General features: G+C 56.4%; 1 protein-coding gene across 1 annotated transcript; it reads right to left on the bottom strand.

Annotated features, from left to right (window-relative positions):
* Positions 1-726: 726 nt before the first annotated feature.
* NCLIV_012680 (conserved hypothetical protein) lies at positions 727-18,526 on the bottom strand (the record flags this gene model as incomplete). Its single annotated transcript, XM_003881455.1, has 10 exons — positions 727-2,839; positions 3,149-7,428; positions 8,074-8,994; positions 9,545-9,981; positions 10,231-13,879; positions 14,135-14,438; positions 14,658-15,923; positions 16,343-16,541; positions 17,053-17,479; positions 18,299-18,526. The coding sequence occupies 10 exons, from the start codon at positions 18,524-18,526 to the stop codon at positions 727-729; spliced, it is 13,824 nt and encodes a 4,607-aa protein (XP_003881504.1).
* Between the last annotated feature and the right edge of the window lie 755 nt (positions 18,527-19,281).

The raw sequence follows: 19,281 nt of genomic DNA, 5'->3' as shown, positions 1-19,281 counted from the left end.
CAAATCTGTTATCCGCATGAAGTCCTCCAACACACGCACGTTGAGAGCCACATGACACAGCAGGTAGCTACCTCGATGTACAAAACAACACACACACATGAAACAAGAAACCATTTAGACCAGTAAATCTTTTCCTCACATGTAGTCTTTGACGCTGCCAGAAGTCGATCCCGAGGCATACCCTGATGTACGGGCATGGGGCGAGGCAACACTTTGTGCGTGTGGGAAAGTTCAGTGGCTTGGTTGTCTGGTGTATCCACATCCCTGGGAGAAGAACCAACGAAAATTGCTTTCAATCTACACTGCCCATCACCGTGAACAGGCCGAGAAGCGTGTCTGGATTCACAGCATGCGTACCGTTGTCTTTACCACGACTGCAGCTACCGATGAGCAATCTCAACATTTGTCTCGGAGTTGCCTAAATAGCGTTTCGAATTGTTCACAAACTGTTAGGCAACACCTCTTGTCAAAACAATTTTCTGAAGTACGTAGAAATGAGCCCCCACGTTGGCCTTCGAGACCCGTCACTGGCGACCAGTGTTAAGCCCGTTTACATTTCAGAAAAGTGGAGAATGAAACGCGTAACGACTAGAAGCCAAGGAAATCCGGCACTTGTCTCAAACTCGTAATTCACGATCTGTGTGCATGACAAGGTCCTACCAAAGTCCGCGTGTACAGATGGAACTACCAATGCAACAGCTGTGTGACATGTAGTGGAGGACACTATCATCCTGTGTGATGCAGTTCTTTTCCTTCCACGTCGATGGCACAGTCGACATACGGGACTGGACTGCTTGGAATGCTTTTGACGGCGACGTCAGCAGCTTCTCCGACAGGCTTGTTAACTGACTCTGTTCGCGGCGTCTTGTGCAGCCCTCCTTCCCCTGTCTCTTCATTCTTTCTCCTCTTCTTCTCCCCTCCTGCGCCTCGTTCCTTGCCTCCTGCACCCTCTCCACAACTCCCAGCCCGATTTGGACCCTGAGGTGACGGCGAAAGGGTCTCCGCATGGGCCTTAGAGCCCGACCCTTCTGCTTTGATGGCTGCCTCTGCGTTTCCATTTCCTCCGCTAGCAGCGCCGCGTGCTTGTGCTGCACCACCGCCCCCCCCACGTCCGCCTCTTCCTCTCTCTTTTCTTCCAGTTTCTCCTCCCCCCGCGCCATGCGCCGCCGAGCTTCCATGCCCTTTTCCTCCTCGCCCACTAGGCATTGCTGTAACGCGGCCCGATTTAAGGAAAAGCTCGATGGAAGGAGCCCCAGCTCGCGTTGCTTTCGCATACGCAAGCAAGGCCTCCGTGACTTTCTCAATCTCCTGGACCTCCATGCCACATTGAACGGGCAAGCCTAGACTGAGGCGCATCACAGCGACTGCAGGCGGAGCGACCTGCGTTTGTGCGCCTTCTGAAGAAGACAACGACGCGGCCGAATCCTCGGAGGAAGGAGAGGGAGGATTGTAGTAAAGCAGCTTTCGGCAAGCAGAGACGAAGATGTCCTCCAGTTTCTCAATGAACTGTTCTATGACTCCATCATCCTCATTGTCGTCTGGGGCATGCGCGACTCCTGTTTCGACCGCATTCTCATTTTGCAGGGTAGCCTCCATGGACGGCAATGAAGCACCCATATCGACTTCCTCTCCCGCTTCCACCTTCTTGTCCTCTGCTGCCTTCTCCCGAATAAGTTGTTTCAGTTGCCTCAGGAGGTCCGACGCGGGGCCGGGAGACGCGTGTCTCACGCACGTCACCGCATCCCTGAGAAGCCGAAGAAGGCGGCCATCTAAGCTCGCCGTTGTCGCCACATATGTGTTTTGTGGTTCGACTGCAGGTACACCTACTTCAGGGAAAAGCTGCGTGATCGCGCGGTGCATTTCCCGCATATCTAGGACGTCTGGACAGTACGTGACGAGATATTCGAAAACGTCGATCGTGCCTTTGAGCAGAACCTTCACGATTTCTCTCTGCATCCGCTTGTTCGCCTGCTGGCCATCTTCATCTGTTGTTGTTCCCTGCACTCCTGTCTGACCTCCTGCTCCACCACTTCCCAACAAGCTGTTCATTAGCAGCAAGAAGTTCGCAGCGCCCTGTACACTTGCGCGGTCCCCGCTTGTGCTGGCGCCGCTGCTACTTCCTCCTGTCCCCTTCTCCCCTCGGCCCTCCGCAACAAGTCCGCCCGCATTCGGAGACTGACACAGCTGAGCAATTTGAGTCTGCAGAGTGTGAAACGGTGTCCCAGGGTTGGTATTTTGAGGTGACGGGTCCTGGAAGTACGCGAGTTGGAGGTACGTTCCTAGCTCGTTCAGCTGCAGCCTACGAAGCAACTTAAGCTGTAGCTCCAGCTGCTCGACCAAAAACTTCACACCTTGAACTAAGTCGTCTAGATGCTCCACTTTCTCCAAACCACCAAAAATCCACCCCTCTCCAGCGACCTCTTTCGGGATTGACTGTCTCTTCTCATCTCTCTCGTCCTCGCCGCCAGGAGACGCTATCACGGGATCGTTTTGCTTCGTTTCCTCGTGGTCTTGGGTCCCTCCTGCATCTTCTCTACGAATCGCAAGAAGTTGCTCTTCTTTCGTTTTCTCTGTACGCTGCAGGACAGCTTGGGCGAGGAGAACGGCAGTGTCGACAGTCGCGTGGAAAAGGCGGAATTTCGATCTCTCATACGCCGGTCTCCTTTGCTTCAGTGCCTGGTAGTGATTGCTTAGCCACGCATCGGGGGGCAAGAGTTTTGTCGCTCCACGCGAAAACAGCTGGCGCAGATGACGCAGCGCGAGAGTGGGGTGCCCAGATGTCAGACTGGCATTCACCAGCAGAAGACGAGGAATGGACGTCCATAAACCCGCTTGACGGCTGAGCGAGAGAAAGCAAGGAAGCGAGAGGGCGACACGAGACGTCGACAGTCAGGGGGGGTCAAAAAGAGTGACGCGGCCAGAAACAAGTGAAAGACCGGAAGTCCGAGATAGACGGAGAGACAGAAAGAGGCGCACAAAAAGGCTGAGAGACACGACAAAGATAGACGAAGAGACCGCCAAAGAGGAGAAACTGATAATGAGACAAAACGAAAAAGGAGGAGACTGGAGCGAAGACAAACAGCAAGCAACAGACAGAAAAAAATTGTTATTCTCTTTCTTTTTCGCCCCTGACTTTCGTCTATCTTACCTTTTAAGCGCGAGATACTGAAGCGCTTCAATGCAGTCAGCGACGACATCCGCAGGACATCGGAAAGATCCTAAAACTTTCAGTTCTTCTTCGTCAGCCTCTCTCTCCTCGTTTCGCGTCTTCTCCATGCTATCAGATCTCTCCTTCGAGATTGTGACCCCGCAGCAGAGCCCAGAGGCGCCCTGTCGCCTTAACCGCCCGTACTCCCATCGGACGTTGTCCTCCATGGCGCCAGTTAGCCAGCGGCGAAGAAGGTCATCTCGTTTTTGGCGTATCGAGCAAGGAGAAAGTGGACGGCTTCCCTCCTCGTTGGATGTCTCTTCTTCCACTTCCACACCATTGTCCGGCACATTAAGCCCCACAGACACCTTACTGTCTTTCTGGCCATTTTTGTCTTGTGACTTATCGGAACCACCGGCGGAGGCACTCCGCCAGGGGAAGAGGGCGGCCAGACGCCACAAGGCTCCACGAGAGAGCATCAGAATCTTCAAACGAAGAGAATGAAGGTGGTAGAGAGGCATCGCGAGAGGCAGCACGTCGCCGTCCGCCTCGACAAGCTCCTCCATATCTCCAAGGCATGCGTAGAAGAGCGACAGAGACAGGCGAGATGAGACAAAACGAACATCGTCTTGCACCCTAGCCGAGGCCACAGACGCAGCACAGCCACCCATTTCTTTTTCTCCCTGTTTCCCCTCGTCATCTTCCTTCTTCTTGCTAGAGCCCTTTGGAGAGGCCAGCAGCGAGGCATCATCGCTCTCTGCGGTCTCTCCCGAACAGACTGCCCCTTTCCCTGTGTTGTTCAGACACAACTGAGGCTGGCCTCTTTCTTGAGGACGGTTACCCTTGCTTTGTATGTTGTCCTTCTTCTCGTCCCCCTTTTCTGTCGCAGCTGGATCAAGCATTGCTTCAGCGCCGAAAGCTTGAATGCAGGAGATCATCAATGCGTCGACGGCGTCACACAACGCAGAGCTGAATAATGCACTCGAGAAGAAAGGCGTATTTGCATCCTCTGTTGTGCCTCTCGCCCGTCCCCCATCTAAAGAAGCCGAATCCGAGGAAGTGGCCTCACAAACGCGTACGTCTTGCTCTCTCCTGTGTTGCTTCTCCTGGTCGCCCGCTTCACCTCGAGGAAGTTCAATGGCACGCGCGGCCTCGAGCCCAACGGCGCGCGCCAGAGCGGCCACGTCCGAAGGAGAGAATGAGGCGACAGCGCCCGAAGGAGTGACGAGCTCTTGGGGACAACCGCCAACTGCCTCTTCTCTCTTGGCCCTCCCGCGCTCCTCTGGGAGACAGACACTCCACAGAGCGAGGCGCGCAAGCCACTTGGAGCGCATCAAAGGCAGGTGCCAAAGGAATGTCTCCGCCTCTACCCAAGATTTGCATCTGTTGAGAGAAGCTGCGAGAGCCCAATTCCAGATACCGTTCTCCCCAGCTTTTCCATCTGGTGTCTCTTCTCCGTCTTCCAAACCGAATGGGGGGGAGGCCACCAGCGGCAGTTTGGAAGGATCAAAGACGAAACGGAGGAGAGTGCTAACCTCCAGAATGAAATTTCTGAGTTGCTGGACGTCCTCGATAGAGCCCTTCGTCACCCTTGCCTCTCGCACGTCTTCTTCGTTGTCGGGCTGCTGCAAGACCGACGAAGGGTGTTTGGCAGCAAAGGTAAGCAGGCTTGACTGTATCACCTTCTCTGTGATGTTTTCAACGGGTCCCTGGCTCTGCGAGGAGGCCGACGAGGCAAGGGAATCAGCGGGGCTCCTCTCTTTCTCGACTGGAGGAGCACCGCACAAGTCAAGAATCTCTTTCTGTCGTGGAGTCAACCCTTCGCCCCTGCCTCCCAAGTTAGCCTTTGCAAAAAGCGCCTCATTCGCCGCATTCACGGACATCCAGCGCATCCGGTGTCGCTCTACTACGTGCACGGTCGGGTGCGCTGTCGTTCCACCTGCACATGCAGGAGACTCTGCGAACGAGAAAGAAGAGCGCCGGAATTGCTTCCAGAGTAGGACGAGAAGAAGAAGGACGTCCAGACGGGTGCTGAGGTACCGCCATTGCAGATCACACGGATCTTCGATTTTCTTTCCACTGCGACACATCTGTATCCACCATGCTTCGGATAGTTTCTTTACATTCATTCGTTCCCAGATTCCCTCAAGTGACGCATCACGGCCTCTCGCCTCAGAATCCTCGTCCTCTCCTCTCTTCATTCTTTTCGCCTCTCGCTGTGCCTCGTCTTCTCCCTCTCCGACCCGTCTGGCGTTGCTGCCCGTGAGATGCGGCTCCACACATACGTGCGGACAGAAGCGGCGCAGAGCAGCTAACCAGATTTCCCCACATACGTTTATGACGAGAGCCGTGTGTGCAAAGATTTGGAGGAGTGTTTCTTCATTGGGCGCCGCCCGGTCCCCGACGCACCCCACTTGGTTCCACAGAGCCGCAATGGAGGCGGCAGTGACCAGAGAAGAAGAGAGCATGCGTTCCCCTTCTCCAGCAGACACGGCCCGCCCAGCGCCCCTGTCTCCTTTCTTCCCTCCCACTCGCGACGTGTAGGGCGCGGGCGAGAAGTTCGTGCCGCCTCCGATTCCTCCGGCACCTCTGAGCAACCCAAAACCGGGGCTTGGACTGCTGCCAGGTCGCGAGAGGAGAGAGTCACAGACGCTCCCTCCTGCCGTGGGTGGTACCTGGCCGTTTGATTGGAAAGCCGAGAATATTTTCCTGGCCCACCGGGCCGTTTCCTCGTCTTCCCTACCGTGGAGCCCGCCACCACTGTCTCCTCGCCCTGCCGCACAGTACTTGTCGAGAAGGAGAAGCAGCAGCTCGAGGAGGAGAGACCCCACAGCCATCCACAGTGTGGGGTTGTGCGGCGCACACGCGGCGGCTCGGATAGCGAAACCCGCACGCTCCAAAGCCTCCGGCTCGCTCGCTGCCGTCCTCTGGGCCTGCTGCAGGAGCTGGAGAAGGTGGAGGGAAAAACCACGGAGACTAGGAGATATGGCGTGAACAGGCTTCCTCTCCAACGCCTCTATAGCCGACCGCGCCAATCGCCGGGAGAGAGACTGCAGAGAGGGGAGGGACAGACGCGGTGGTGACTCGCCACTCAGTGCCGACGAGGGAGAAGACGGGAAGAGGCGCGTTGCCACAAAAGACGATAGCGAAGAAGGCGCAGGGGTGATGCACGAGATCAGGGCGGCCCGAGTCGATTCGCGTTCGCCTGCGTCAGCCAGATACGTGTTGATCAGATACTGTTGCTTCGAAATGGGAAGCATATGGAGGAGAAGGAGAAGCTGGTACAGTTCAAGCTGATAGATCATCTGTTCGTAGGCAGAAAAGGAAGTCAGAGGAGCAATCGAGAGCTGATTCCCTTTCTTGTCGAGTTTAATGTAGATCCGCGTCCCTTCGAAGCTCGCCTTTCGCAGAACTTCGAGTTCCTCATCTTCTTCCTCAATCTCATGCCCCGCGCGCTTCCCGCCACAAAGCACGCCTTGCTCTCGTCCTTCGGTTTCTCTCGCGATGAGTGTCTTACAGTCTTCCCCTTGGATGCAGCCGAGGAGCACACTCTCAGCAGCAGCTACGGTGGCTGATGCGGCTCCTAGGGTTCTTCTGCTTTGACTGATCTTTTCCCTAATGGCTGACATCTTCTGCCAGGTCGACGCCGCCTGTTCGTCGAGGGCCACATTGTCATTTTCTGAAAGTCTGCTGGCCGCACCACAGTTTCCCGAAGTCACAACAGATCGGCTGCCTCCTAGTCTCTCCTCGCCCATCTCGATTTCTTCCCCTTCTCTTTCCTGGTCTTCGTTCTCTGAGGGGGAAGGGTCTTCAGAGCGCGCTACGGTGTCGTCCATGCTCTGGAGGTTACACAGGGAACGCACGGAAGGGAGGGGGAAGAGACGCGCAAGCGTGGCCGACAGCGAAGCGAACGGAGACGAAGAAAGCATATCGGTTTGCTGTTGAAGCAGGTGTTGCATGGGAATGGGGACTTGGACGCTTTGCTGGAGCTGGAAGTGCTGAACGACGAGCAGGAGGAAGAGGCGCAGAAAATGAGGCAGCACAAGCGGATCTCCGGTGTAGGCCCAGAAGAGAGAGAACGACAGACCGGGCGGGTACGGCGACGGCGGCGGCCTGTGAAGTGAATCCGGGAGATGAAGAATAGAAGGAAGACAGGGGGGAAGGGAGACGTCGGGTGGACTAGAAGAGTTGAAGACGAGAGCGTCTGCGACCGCCACCACACTGCGTCCGAATTCGCGGGTCTCTCGAGACGGGAACAAGAATGTCGAAACTGAGAGCTCCTAAAGGAGAAAGCAAGAAGCAAAAGGAACGGAAGAAATATGGAAGAGCAAGAGGAACAGAAAGGAAGGCAGAAGGACGAAGAGACAGCAGAAGACAGATAACAGTGACACGACGACCGAAATTTACAGGTAGAAACAAAGGCAAGGAAGAGGCAAGCGCCGAGGGACACAGGAATGGAAAAAAGAAGAGAGGAAGAGGAAAAGAGAGGAAGGGCAATAGACGAAGGCAAGGAAAGGCCGAACAGTGAAGAAAAGACGGAAACCAGGTCAGGTCCATGAGCAAACCGTGAGAGCAGCGGTGTGCGAGCTCGTGTGCAACCTGGTGAAAAAATGCACTGCTTCCAGGTCCAAAAGGAGTCGGGAAGCGTTAACAGCCCGTCTCACCAGACAGAAAAAACACGACGGAACTCGGATAGAGCGAGAGACGGAAAAAGAGGAAAGCTTGCAACCGGGACGGCGGAAGGTGCGAATCACATGATAAACGACCACGTATTGTCGAGCTGTGTACAGACCCTTGAACGTGTAAACCGCGGTGAAGACAGGAGGAGATGTACGCCACAAAGAGGAAAACAGAAAGGAGACCAAGCAGAAGGATCACCACAACCTCGTGCTGCAAGCATCTCTGCTCTTTTCATCCCTCCTCACCGTTTCCTTGGACTGAAGTTCGGTGGCCCAGGGACCGCATTTTTGCACCGCGCGGTGAATATAGACCCCGAGAATTGCTGCTGGGAGAGAGATTTCGATGAAATTGCTTCTGGTTTGTTCCTTAGTGGTTTTCAGAACCAGTTTGTCCAGTGGGGAAGTGGGGCGAGGAAGCACTGGCTGGCCATAAACAAGGAAGTAGCAGCAGGCAATTGAGTGGGCCAAGTCTCCAAGCCTGTCTGGCACTTCACTTGCGACCCAGCAGACAGACGAGAGCGTGCTGGTGCAGCAGATGGAAGCTGCGTCATTGCCTGGCTTCGGCTGGTTCACCTCTCCGTCTTCTTCCTCTGCAAAATCTGTCGCCTTGTCTTCGCCGCGTATTTGCACTCCCTCCCCTGGCCCGTTCTCGGCGGAGCAAGCGGGAGACAGAGACGAATCACTCTGGCATTGAGAGGTCGCGCAGAGATGCAGCTGAAGGAGACGAGCAGCGAGAGGAACAACCAGGAAGGCACTGCTCCCCGACATTGTGGCAAACGGGGCGAGTCGAGTCCCTGCCATCTCGATCCGGGGATTCCGCATCGCAGCTCCGCGCTCTCCGTCCTCCCTTCGTTTCTCTTCCGCCCCGACCTCGCCTTCGCTCTCTTGCCGCACCGTCAGCGCCTCGCGCACCGCCGCCCGCGCGGCGTCCGCGTCAGGACGACTCGGGAGAGAAGAAACAGAACTCGAAGCCGCGAGAACAAGCATTTCGCGTTCAAAACCACGAATCGGTGACGGGCGGATGGACCGCAGAGCCACTTGCAAAGCAGCGAGCGGGAGAGACGACGTACACATGCCAGGGGGGAGATAGAGCTCGAGGCCGGGCAGCTGCCTTCGCCGGCTGCGTTCGGAGTCCACGTCTCCCAGGATGCTTGTGGGGGGCGGGGCCTGATGTCGGAGAGAAGTAGTAACACACGAAAGCGCGCAGAGGAAACATCCACAGAGACAGGAAGAGAAAGGCAAGATGGACACTGAGAGGGAACAGACGGGTGAAAACATGCAGAAAACAGATCGACTCCGTCTCCTTGCTCCCAGTCACCGTTCCTCCAGGAACACCCTCCAAGCTTCAACTGAGCAGAGGCAAATAAAAATATGCTTGTACAGAGGCACGGTTAAGTTCACCACAAACACCACACTGCGTATTTTCTGAATTCGACTCGGCCTCCCACAGATTCATTCACATTTCGGTACACCAGAGATACAGCCTCATATATATATATATATATATATATATGTTTGGACCGCATATGGTTTGGTGTTCATTTCTTGTCGACACCGATTTGTGCCTGACTCTGCAGATCTATTATCTGGGGTTGTTCTTTCGATCCATCAACGACATTCCCCCTACATAGATGTAAATATCGCTCTCTAAAAGGAGCCGTTCATTGAGAACGCATTAAGCAGATGGTTTCTGGTGCAGCCTGTGTTTTTGACTTACAGTGTATGCCATTGTTTGTGCGTTTCCCTTGATCCATATTTCTTCGATTTTTTTCTCCCACGGAAGTTCTTCCTCCTGTCTATAAGCCGGTGTCAACCATTCCGGAAGCATAGCAATCGCGGCAGGAGCCGCCGACGCCGCCCGGGCGGCTCTCTCGCCTCTTTCGCCTTTCTTCACTTTCCCTTCCCCCATGAGCAGAAGCGCTCCCGCATTGATCTTGTTCGCCCCTCCGCTCGCTCCGCCTCCCGCGCCAGAAACCCCGGCCCCCGACAGCGGTGAAGCGGCAGAGAAGCCCGGAAGGCCGTCAAGCTGCGAGCTCCCGGCTCCACCAGCTAACTCCCGCACAACCATTTCAGCTTCCAGAGATAGACGGATAACCTCGGCGAGACGGGAAGCATACTCGCCGCCCTCAAGCACGCCTCGCTCTTCGTTGCGGCCTAGAACCTCGCCCAGAGCCCCCAGTAGAGAGAGAGCGAAAGACGACGAGGGTGAGGGAGAGGAGGACGAGGCAGGCGGGGAGCCTTGCTTCGCGGACGAGAGTGACGACGGAGAGTGAGGAGGTGCGGAAGACACAGGATACAGAGCAGACAAAGAGGAAGGAGAAGACAGAGGCGTTGAGCTTGTCTCTGCAGCCGTTTCCATGAGCGCCGGAGACGAAGCGTCACTGGCTGGCGTTCTGCCTCGACCTAGATCCGGAGACGCGCCGTCGACGAAAAGGGGCATGCATCCGTCGTCGTCTTCCTTAACAGATAATATCGATGTTAATGGATGCAGTTGCCACAGGAGAGTTTCTTCTCCCTCTTCCTTCTCTTCTTGTCTCTCCTCCTTGCCGTCCACATCCGCTGCTTCCCCTCCTTCTTCACCCCTTTTCCGCTTCCCCTGCCTTCCTTCCTGTCTCTCTCCTTGCCCCACATTCGGGGCGTGTCTCGCTCCGCAGGCCGACGCAGCAGAAGCCTCCAGAGGCGCGGCCACCAAGTAGAGCAACGCATGCATCGTCCACCGCACAAGTTGGCCACTGAAGCAAAAGTCTTTCCAAGCCTGTCCGCGCTTCCTCGCGACTGTCACGAGAGCGACGCCCGCGGCGAAAACTGCACCGGCGCCACCAGCGCCCCCTCCCGCGGCCACCGCCACGGGGCCGGCCACCGTGGGGAGAGAGGGGAGCTTTTTCTTCTCCAGAAACGACGTGCACGCCGAGCAAAACGCAGAAACCGCGACAAGTTCGATGAGCGTGAACGCGGCAAGCGCGACACACAGCCGGGCGGCTGAGCTGTGGAGATAACAGCCGTCTGCAGGAAGAGCCGTCGACGGAGAGGCCGAAGACGAGACTGAAGACGCGGAGGGTGGGAGTGAGGAGGTTTTTGTGGACGAAGCGAGTTTGGACGTCTTCGACGGCGAAGACGTGTCATCGCCAGGTTTTGCAGAGGGACGGGAAAACGAAGTGAGGAGTCGCTGAATGGCGTCGTCGTCGTCTTCTGCTTCCTCAGCCTGAGCGAGTTCTCGACCTCTGAGGAGCCACTGCGCTGTCGAGAGTTTCGCGGGGACAGCGACGCCCCACATGCAAAAAGGCGTGTCTAAACTGGGGAGGGCTTCCTGCGAAGTCGGAGTCGGGAACTGACAACTCTTCTCTCCACTCTGCGAGTGCGTCCCGGCGGCTTGGCCCAGGCTGCGAGAGAACGGGAAGAGTGCGGCGAAAGGCGAGGTGCCCAGAGAAGCAGGCACGGAATCTCGCGGGCTGCTGTCCTCCTCGGCCGGGGTCTCTCTTGCATCGTTCTTGCTAGATCCTTCGTCTGCCCCTCGTGCCGTGCGCTCCCGACCTGCCTGCGCGTCTTCGTCGCCTCCTCGCTCTTGCCCTACGGCCTGGGCAAAGCAGTTGGACCCCAACCAGTCGGCAATGCTTTCGAAGCGGCCCCCAGGAGACACTTCCCGCTGAGCCACGCCGAGGGAATGGCGACGGAAGGCGCCCAGGGAAGAGAGGAACACGGGTAGGGACGAACAGAGTGCAGCAACGAATTTGTCATGGACGCCGTATCTTTGTCGCCTTGTTTCTTCCATCGAAAATCCGGGGTCCAGTGCAGCTCCGAGACAAGAGATGAGGGGCGAGTCGAGGCTGCGGCTGGCTGTCAGGGCTAAGAGAGTGAACAGGTCACCGTACAAAGACGTGATGCGGAGGAAAAAGCTCTCAAGAACGGGTGTGACGAAAACGAGGAGAGGGACCATGGCCTCTTTGTCTCCCTTCTTGCCCGCAGTCTTGCTCTGGGGAGGAGCGGAGAGGGAAGAGAGCGAGAGAGAGGAGGCACTCAGGGCAGAAAGCTGGCGCGTGATGTGGGAGAGGAACGGAACGACCGACTGAAGGAAGAACAGGATGTCCGCCTGGAGATCGGACGAGAGAATGACTTTCCCGCTTCCAGACGAAAGACACGATTCTTCTTCTTTGTCGCCTCCTTGGGAGGTCGTCGTACTCGCAACGGCGATCGCCGCGGATGTCTCTTCAGCCGCATGTCGACGGGCCTCGTCGTGGAGGCGCAGAGACAGAGAGATGAGCTGGCTCTCTCCTTCTCTCAGTGTGTCCACCAGCGCCTCCACAATGCACGCGCGCGAAAACTGAAGTTTCGAAAAGCACGTGGAAGAAGAAAGGGTGCCTCTCGCATCAGATTCCTCCGTTTTGTCTTCGCGTCCTGTCTGCCTGTCCTCTTCTGTGCCTGTCGACGTGTGGAGCGAAGGAACTGAGGACTTGGCTGAGGGAGAACCCACGGCGCCAATGACCTCGTCGACCTTCTTCTCTTCCTCGGCTCCCTCGCCTTCGCTCTGTTCGCCGCTCTTCTCCTGGCGTCCGTGATTGGAGACAAGACGGGCAAATGAGCGCGAAGCAAAGGGGCCCACGAGGGACTCCAACAACTCGATATCCATGCCTTCAGCAACGGCAGCAGCGACAGCCTTCCTGCGGAGAACGTGTAACGGCGGCACGTCCCACAAGTCGACTTTATCTGCTGTCAGAGAAGGGGAAATGGGGACCGTCGTCTGCTTGCCCTTTGGGGGCACCCCCGTCTTCGCCGTCCTCTCAAAGTCAACCACACTGGCGACGCCTCTGTTTTCCTCTTCCTCCTCTCCTCCAGTCTGCTCCCCAGTTTGCTTTCCATCCTCCCTCTCTTGGTCTTTTCGCTCCGCATTCTCTCCCCACATTCTTTCTTCTTCATCGCGGAGATCGGCGAGAAGCGCGACCGCAGCTAAGGCTCCGGTCGCCCCTTCTCCCGAGTCGCCGGGGAGAGAAAGAAATCCTTCACTTGCCTCAGTGTGGCCGCCTGCTCCGACGGCGGCGGCGACCTGGCGATGAAGGAGACCGAGCCAGGCGAGCAGCTTCTTCAAAAGGTGAGAGAAACGAATGTTCTCTTCATCGAGAGCTCCCTCCCTCTTCTCCCTCTCCTTCCCAGCTTCTCCCTTTCGGTCCTCTCTCTCTTTTTCCCTGTCCTCGTTTTCATCCTTCCCTTTCGCTCTCTCCATTTCCCAGCAGGCCGCTGCGGTGTACAAGCACTCGCCGGCGACGTCCAGAAAATCCTTCAGTTGCGAGAGATGAAAGATCTTGGCACCGAAGGGATGGCATGGGGAAGCGACCGGAGACGATTTCGAAAGAGAAGAAACCTGGTCTGCATCTCCGTTCTTCTCGTTCCCCTCTGCATCGTTGCCACTCACGTGGTCTGAGCACACGTAGGGGGCTGTGCCCGCCGCGGCGGAGAGGAGACAGGCAGCGACTTGAAGGCACAAGTGGGAGGAACCTACACGTTTCCTCCCGTCTTTTCCTGACTGTTTCTTCCCCAGTGTTTCTGTCTCCATGTTGTCCTCAACGGGTTCCGCAGCTCCCAACCAGTCGGCCAGCAACACGCGTGCTGTGTCTCCAACTGCCGAGGAGACACCCTCGGAAGGAGACAGAGCGCGGAGACGCTGTAGGGTGGACCACTCGAGGCGCCACCAAAGCCCGCTTCCACTTCCACTGTTTCCACAGGAAGACCCCTTCGCTCTGTCCCCGTTCGCTGTCTCCTCCACCTTAACCACGACCCCTGCCGTATGTCCCTCGCCTTTCTGCGCCAGGGCGCCTCCGTCTTTTGTGTCCCCGCCGAAGGAAGAAAAACGCGAACAGAAAAACGATGAGGCCAAGGCAAGTCGGCGGGTGCCCTCGCTTACGAAGGATGACAGCAAGCAACTCACTGCCACAGGTGTTAGCGACGACGAAAAGGAAGATGGACGGGGCGAGGCGAAGAACGACGACGCCGCGGCTGACCCAGAGAGACCATAGGGAGTCAGCTGCCATAAGGGGCGGGTAGATACAAGAGCCTCAATCACCTGGGGGGAACAGAGAGAAAAGTGGAACCAAAAGAGCCGGTGACGCAGGGGGGACCACCAAGGCCCAGCACCATGGAGACGAGATAAGGAAGGACAAACCGGTATCTGGAACGCACAACGAACACGTCGTCGACCCTTTTGGCTGTGCTCCTGCACTGCTTCCCTCCGGTTGATTCGTGTTCACTCCTTTACACGTGCGTGTGTTGATCCCTTCTCTTTCACCTCTTCATTTTGGGTGCCCACTTCTCCCCTTACCCGCAAGAGCACCACAAGAAGCGGAACTTGCTGCGCCTCCCCTTCTTTCGGGGACTCGGTCACACCTCCGAGGGCCTTCTCGATAGCGTTCAAGACTTGTCCCTGTGCTCGTTGGGAACGAAGCAGAAAACTGTTTTCCCTCTCTTTCCTCTCCTCTCTGTCTCTCTCGGCCCCTTCTTCTCCGGCCTTCTTCTGTCCTTCTCGGTCCTCCTGACGTGGCTCCTCTGCACACAGAGACGCCGTGTCGGTCTCCTCCCTCGTCGCGGGGGTTGTATCGCCACTGCTCGCGCACGAGCTGCTCTGTCTGGAAAACGAAAACACGCAGAAGGCAAGATCAAAACGCATGTACACACGGCGTGTGAAGTGCGGTGTTGTATGTGGAGCTTCCCCGTGCGCGTCTCGCCACCCACGGCGCATCACCCGCGTCACAAGACCCCCCCTCTCTCTCTCGCTGCAGACAGTCCTTCTCCCTCTCTCTCCGGAGTGCGTCTGAAACTTCACGAACTGTTCTGTGCGTCCTTACGTTCCTTCCATCGCGCTCTGAAGTTGCCATAAGACCCACTGAAGAGAAGGCGCCCCTGCCGCAGCTCCTGCGACCCCCGTGGCGGCTGCAATGACGCCCTGGAGCGCGCCGCGCGCGGCCGCCGTTGCCGAGCTCGTCTTGCCTGCTGCTTTGGCACCGTCTTGTGCATGTGGAGCTCCACTGGCGCCTTTCCCTCCGCATTCGGCTCCAGAGGGATCGTTGTTTGAACGTCCTGCGCCTCCTGTTTTCTCACTCACCTTCGTCCCGCTGTTCTCTTCTTCCCTCTCCCGTTCTTTGCCTTCGCTCCTCTCGGTTCTCCCCCCTTGATCTTCCGCGGCCTCTCCATCGCCCCCTTTCCTGCTTTCGGTCTCCCCGCCGGGCGCCGCGACGCCCGCAGATCCCACACTTCTCGTCCCCTCTGATTTGCCCCGTTCTCTGGCCTTTCCACTGCTCCCCTTCCCGTCGCGTTTGACTCCGTTCCTCGATCTCCCTTCGCTCTTCTCTCCGGCTCCGGACTTGCCAGCGAGCGCGAAGGCTGCCGCAGTGGCGTTCGCGTGGAGGATCTTGTAGCTGAGTCCCGAACTCTTGAGCTGGGAGAGCGCCCAGGCGTCACCCCAGACCTGCTCCAGCGCGTCCATGTGCTCGTAGGAGGCGAACGGCGTGCAGGAGGGGACGTGTGTGTGGGGAATGCGCATGAGTCTCCCGAAGGCCTTCCAGAAGGCGAACGGAAGCTGACTCACCGGAGTATCACACTCGTGCAAAAACTTCAGTCGACGGGGCTTTTCCTGGCGCAGGCGATTCCTGCTGCGCTGCTGTTGCTGTTGCAGAAGCAGCAACTGTCTCTGCTGGTGCTGCGCACGGCCCACGTGGGTATCCTTCTTCCGCGAAGATCTCCCACACGCGGAGAGAGACGAGGACGCGGACTCAGGCACAGCGATTCCCCGCTTCTCTGCCTCTTGGTCTTGACGCTGTGAGGCGTCGACGGGCGTGGCCCTCTCGCTCTCACGGCCTTGAGAAGACAGCGCACAGGCGCCTGCCGGCAACCCAGCGGGAGGCAGAGATCCAGGGCAAGGAGAAGACGAACCGCCGCCAGGAGAGCCATAAGATGGGGCACGGCGAGAAGGACAAGAGAGAAACGGCGAAAATATCTCGCTGACCTGACGGGTTGCTTCGCTCAGCTGGCGCTCCAAATGCTTCGGCACCGGAAGCGGCGAAGAGGACCGCGAGACGGAGACCATACGACAGAGCGCTAGAGTCGCAGGCGGGCTGAAGGCAGATCAAGGAGTCAGGCGCACACCGAAACCAATGTCGATCAGCCGCCAGAAAAGCGCAGAAAGACGCGAGGAACGCACGAGTCTGGATTTGAGAGGTGATGTCCGCGATTGAGATACCACGCACGTCAGCTGCCAGAGGTAGCAGACGGTCTGAAGAGAGGCTGAAGAGGAGAAAAAATGTGTCCCCAGTTGTTTGCCTTTTTGTATGATTCTACTCCTGTCCACAGAAAAACTCTCTTCTGTTTACGTGTGTTCTGCTTTTTTCTTTTTGTGATACCTTGCCCCTCCCACTGCCATTGATGGCAAGTTGCGTTTGCGAGATGCTGGAGGTGGAAACCACGAATAAAACGACAGAGAAGACGAAAACCAAGAGAGATGCGATAGGAGGAAAAGAAAAAGACAGTAGCGTACGTGGATAAGGGCGCTGCATTTTCTTCGTCGATTTCCAACGCCTCATCAACGGCAAGGAGGAGACTGTACAGGAAGGCGAGGAGAGAGAAAACGCCGCGACAGTCGTCGTCACGAGACGCGTGTGAAGGGGGCGGAGGAAGAGAAAGACAGATTGGTGCGGAGGGGGAAGAGGCCCGGACGTGAGACAGAAAAGTTGCATCTGAAAACAGTAGAATGGGAGAAAGAAGGAACAGGTGCGACACAAGACGACAAGAAGACAATGGGGAAACAGAATGACGGGACGCACGCGACGGTCAAGCAACGAAGCAAAGGCACCGGCGGAAAGGAAACGCGTACAAGCGTGAGGCGAAAAAAGGAAAGAAGAGAAGCAAAAAATGGGGTGGAAAGCGACACTCGACCCGCAAGACACACGACAGGCAAAGAAGGCAGAAGAAAGAAAACAGGCATGCAGGGATGAAGCAGAAAGGCACAAAACGAAACAGACGAAATCAGGAGAGTAGCCCAGCAGGCGAAACTGCTAAAGCAACCATGCAAGACCACGACAAGCGACACAGACCATGACGAGATGAAAGAAAGGGGACACCACGAAAAACGAACGACACGTGGATGAGAAACAAGTCAAAGAAGTATACGCGACATAGATCGAGTCTAGACAGCCGAACGTTACGTGGCACGGAGGGGTGAAGGTATGTCGCTTTCTTTGTTCTCACCTTCTCTCTGCAACTCTTCGAGTTGTCTACGAATTCGCTGTTTGTCTTGTTCAAGGAACTGCATGTGGAAGGTGTTCTCCATGTCTTCTTCCTCGCTTTTTTCTCCTCCCATCACATCTGATGCACCCAGCACCACTCTTCCGCCCCGATTAACATCATCCTTGTTCCCGTCTGCCTCACTCCTTCCCTTCCCATCTTTCTTCCTCTCTGTTCTATCACGCTCGCGCTCTGTTCCATGCTCGGCCCCTTCTTCAATAGTTGTGCTTCGGAGCGCCCGTAACAGCCATCTAACTTTAGAGGCAGATCGGCCTCCTGTTGCGCCTAAACCGAGGGAAAGAGAATATTTGAGCGCATGCGCAGCAGCGCCAAAATCGCCGAGAAGGAGAAGGACCTTGACCAGTCTGGCGCTGGCGCCCGCGTGGTTCGGCTGAAGAAGAAGGACATACTCGAGGGCTCGCCGACAATATCTTAAGCTCTCGCCGTCCGTCAGAGACAGCCTGGGCCTCTGCGGCGGTGAGAGAACACTGGCGAGACGAAGACGGCTGCACACAACCGGTTCTCTCCTCTTTCTGTCCTTCCGAAGTTGCGCTTCGTTCACATCCTTCTTCCCTTCCTGTCTCTTCGATTCCTCATTCACCGTTGATACACCCGCAGACGCACTCGAAGACCTTCCCTCTACAGACGAGAGACCCACAGGTGTGGGAGATGCAGAGGCTGGGGCGGTCGATTTCCTCTTTCTTCCTTTGCACTTCTCTCCTTGTGCGGGAGCAAGGGCCGTGGACTGCACGGGAGAAGCGACCGAAGCGTTTGTCGAAGACAAGGAAACACTCGTCAAGTTGCCTTGTGACTGTTCTTCTCTCTTCCTTCTCTGCCTCTCGAGCCCTCCTCGTACGTCCATCATGACTGACGCTGCCCGATAGAGCGCATGGGCCCTCTGTTGTACCGGCATAGCCTCTGATATCCAGTTAAACGACTCAGTATAGCAACCCACAGCCTCCCTGTCTTTGCCGAGACTTCTCATCGATTCAGCGAGGAGCACAAGCGCCTGGAAACCGAGGAGACACCCGCGCGATGCGTCCCTTGGCGACAACAATCTCTCTTTCTTCGAGTCGTGTTCTTCTCTACCTTTCTTTAGTGAAACCGATCCACTTCCGCCCCCCCTGCGTTCATCCTCCGCCCCGTAGAAAGGCAGCCCACACGCCTCTAAATGCTTCATAGCAGCGCTACACAGATAACTGATGCGTACAGGCAACATCTCTGCCTGGCGGCAGGGATGCAACTTCTCCTTTTCTTTCCCCGCATTGTCTTGCAGAGAAAGCGTGGGCAACTGATGCAGGGATTGCGCCTCTTGTATCAGGCGAACAGCTGCCTGGAGATGTGCGGCGGCTGCTGCCGGCACGAGAGGAGAAGACGAGGCCGAAGCAGGCGGGGACGCGGAGGCGGCGGACGCCACCGACACTGGAGGTGCCGTCATTGCCAAGAAAAAACGCGAAGTGGACACAAAAAGGCGTGAACAAACAACAGGAACGCAAAAGGAGGAAAATAAGCCAGTAAAAAGAACAGCAACTAGCGGAAGAAGGAAGGAGAAGAGACAGCCCACAGAAGAATTAAGGGCTACGTGGAGTGGTTCAGAGGGTAGACAGAAGTGAAACCGAAGTAGAGAACGAAAGGGAAAAGGCAAAAAACTGTTTTGACGTTTTCAGAAATGGAGATACCGTAGATGACACTCGCAAGTTGCCTGCGTTAAGGAAGCACCCCTCTGTGTGGAAAGGAAGAGAGTGCAAACATCAAAGGGTATACGACGCTACAATCGAAAACGACAGGAAAGCAAAAGAGAGACACGGCTGCGATCATGGACAACTACGGAGTGTAGAAATGGATATTTGCCGTCCGAGAGGCGGGAAAGACAGCAAGGGTGGCGATGAATCGGACATAGGGCCAAGCAAGAGCAGAGAAAAAAAGAAACAGACACGTGCCTCACGAAAATTGGGCTTGACTGAGAGCGCAACTGACCGTGAAACAAGAAAAGGGGCATGCCATCCAGCACGGGAAAAGCAACGGAAAAAGTTGGAATGCCGTATGTAGCATCGATGTTAATTTCGTAGACGGGAACCGTAGGGAGTGCAATCTGAAGAACAGTGGCGCTTGATCTTGGGTTTTCGTGCAAAAAAGTGACAATGAAAACAGAATCGCCACGTCTCAGAAAAAAATCAACGGTAGCGCCAATCC

The sequence above is a fragment of the Neospora caninum genome, chromosome V (genome assembly GCF_000208865.1).
Source record: "Neospora caninum Liverpool complete genome, chromosome V".
In the NCBI taxonomy this organism is placed as follows: Eukaryota; Apicomplexa; class Conoidasida; order Eucoccidiorida; family Sarcocystidae; genus Neospora; species Neospora caninum.
Note: the sequence above shows the minus strand (reverse complement) of the source record. Positions and strands in the feature narration are given on the sequence as shown.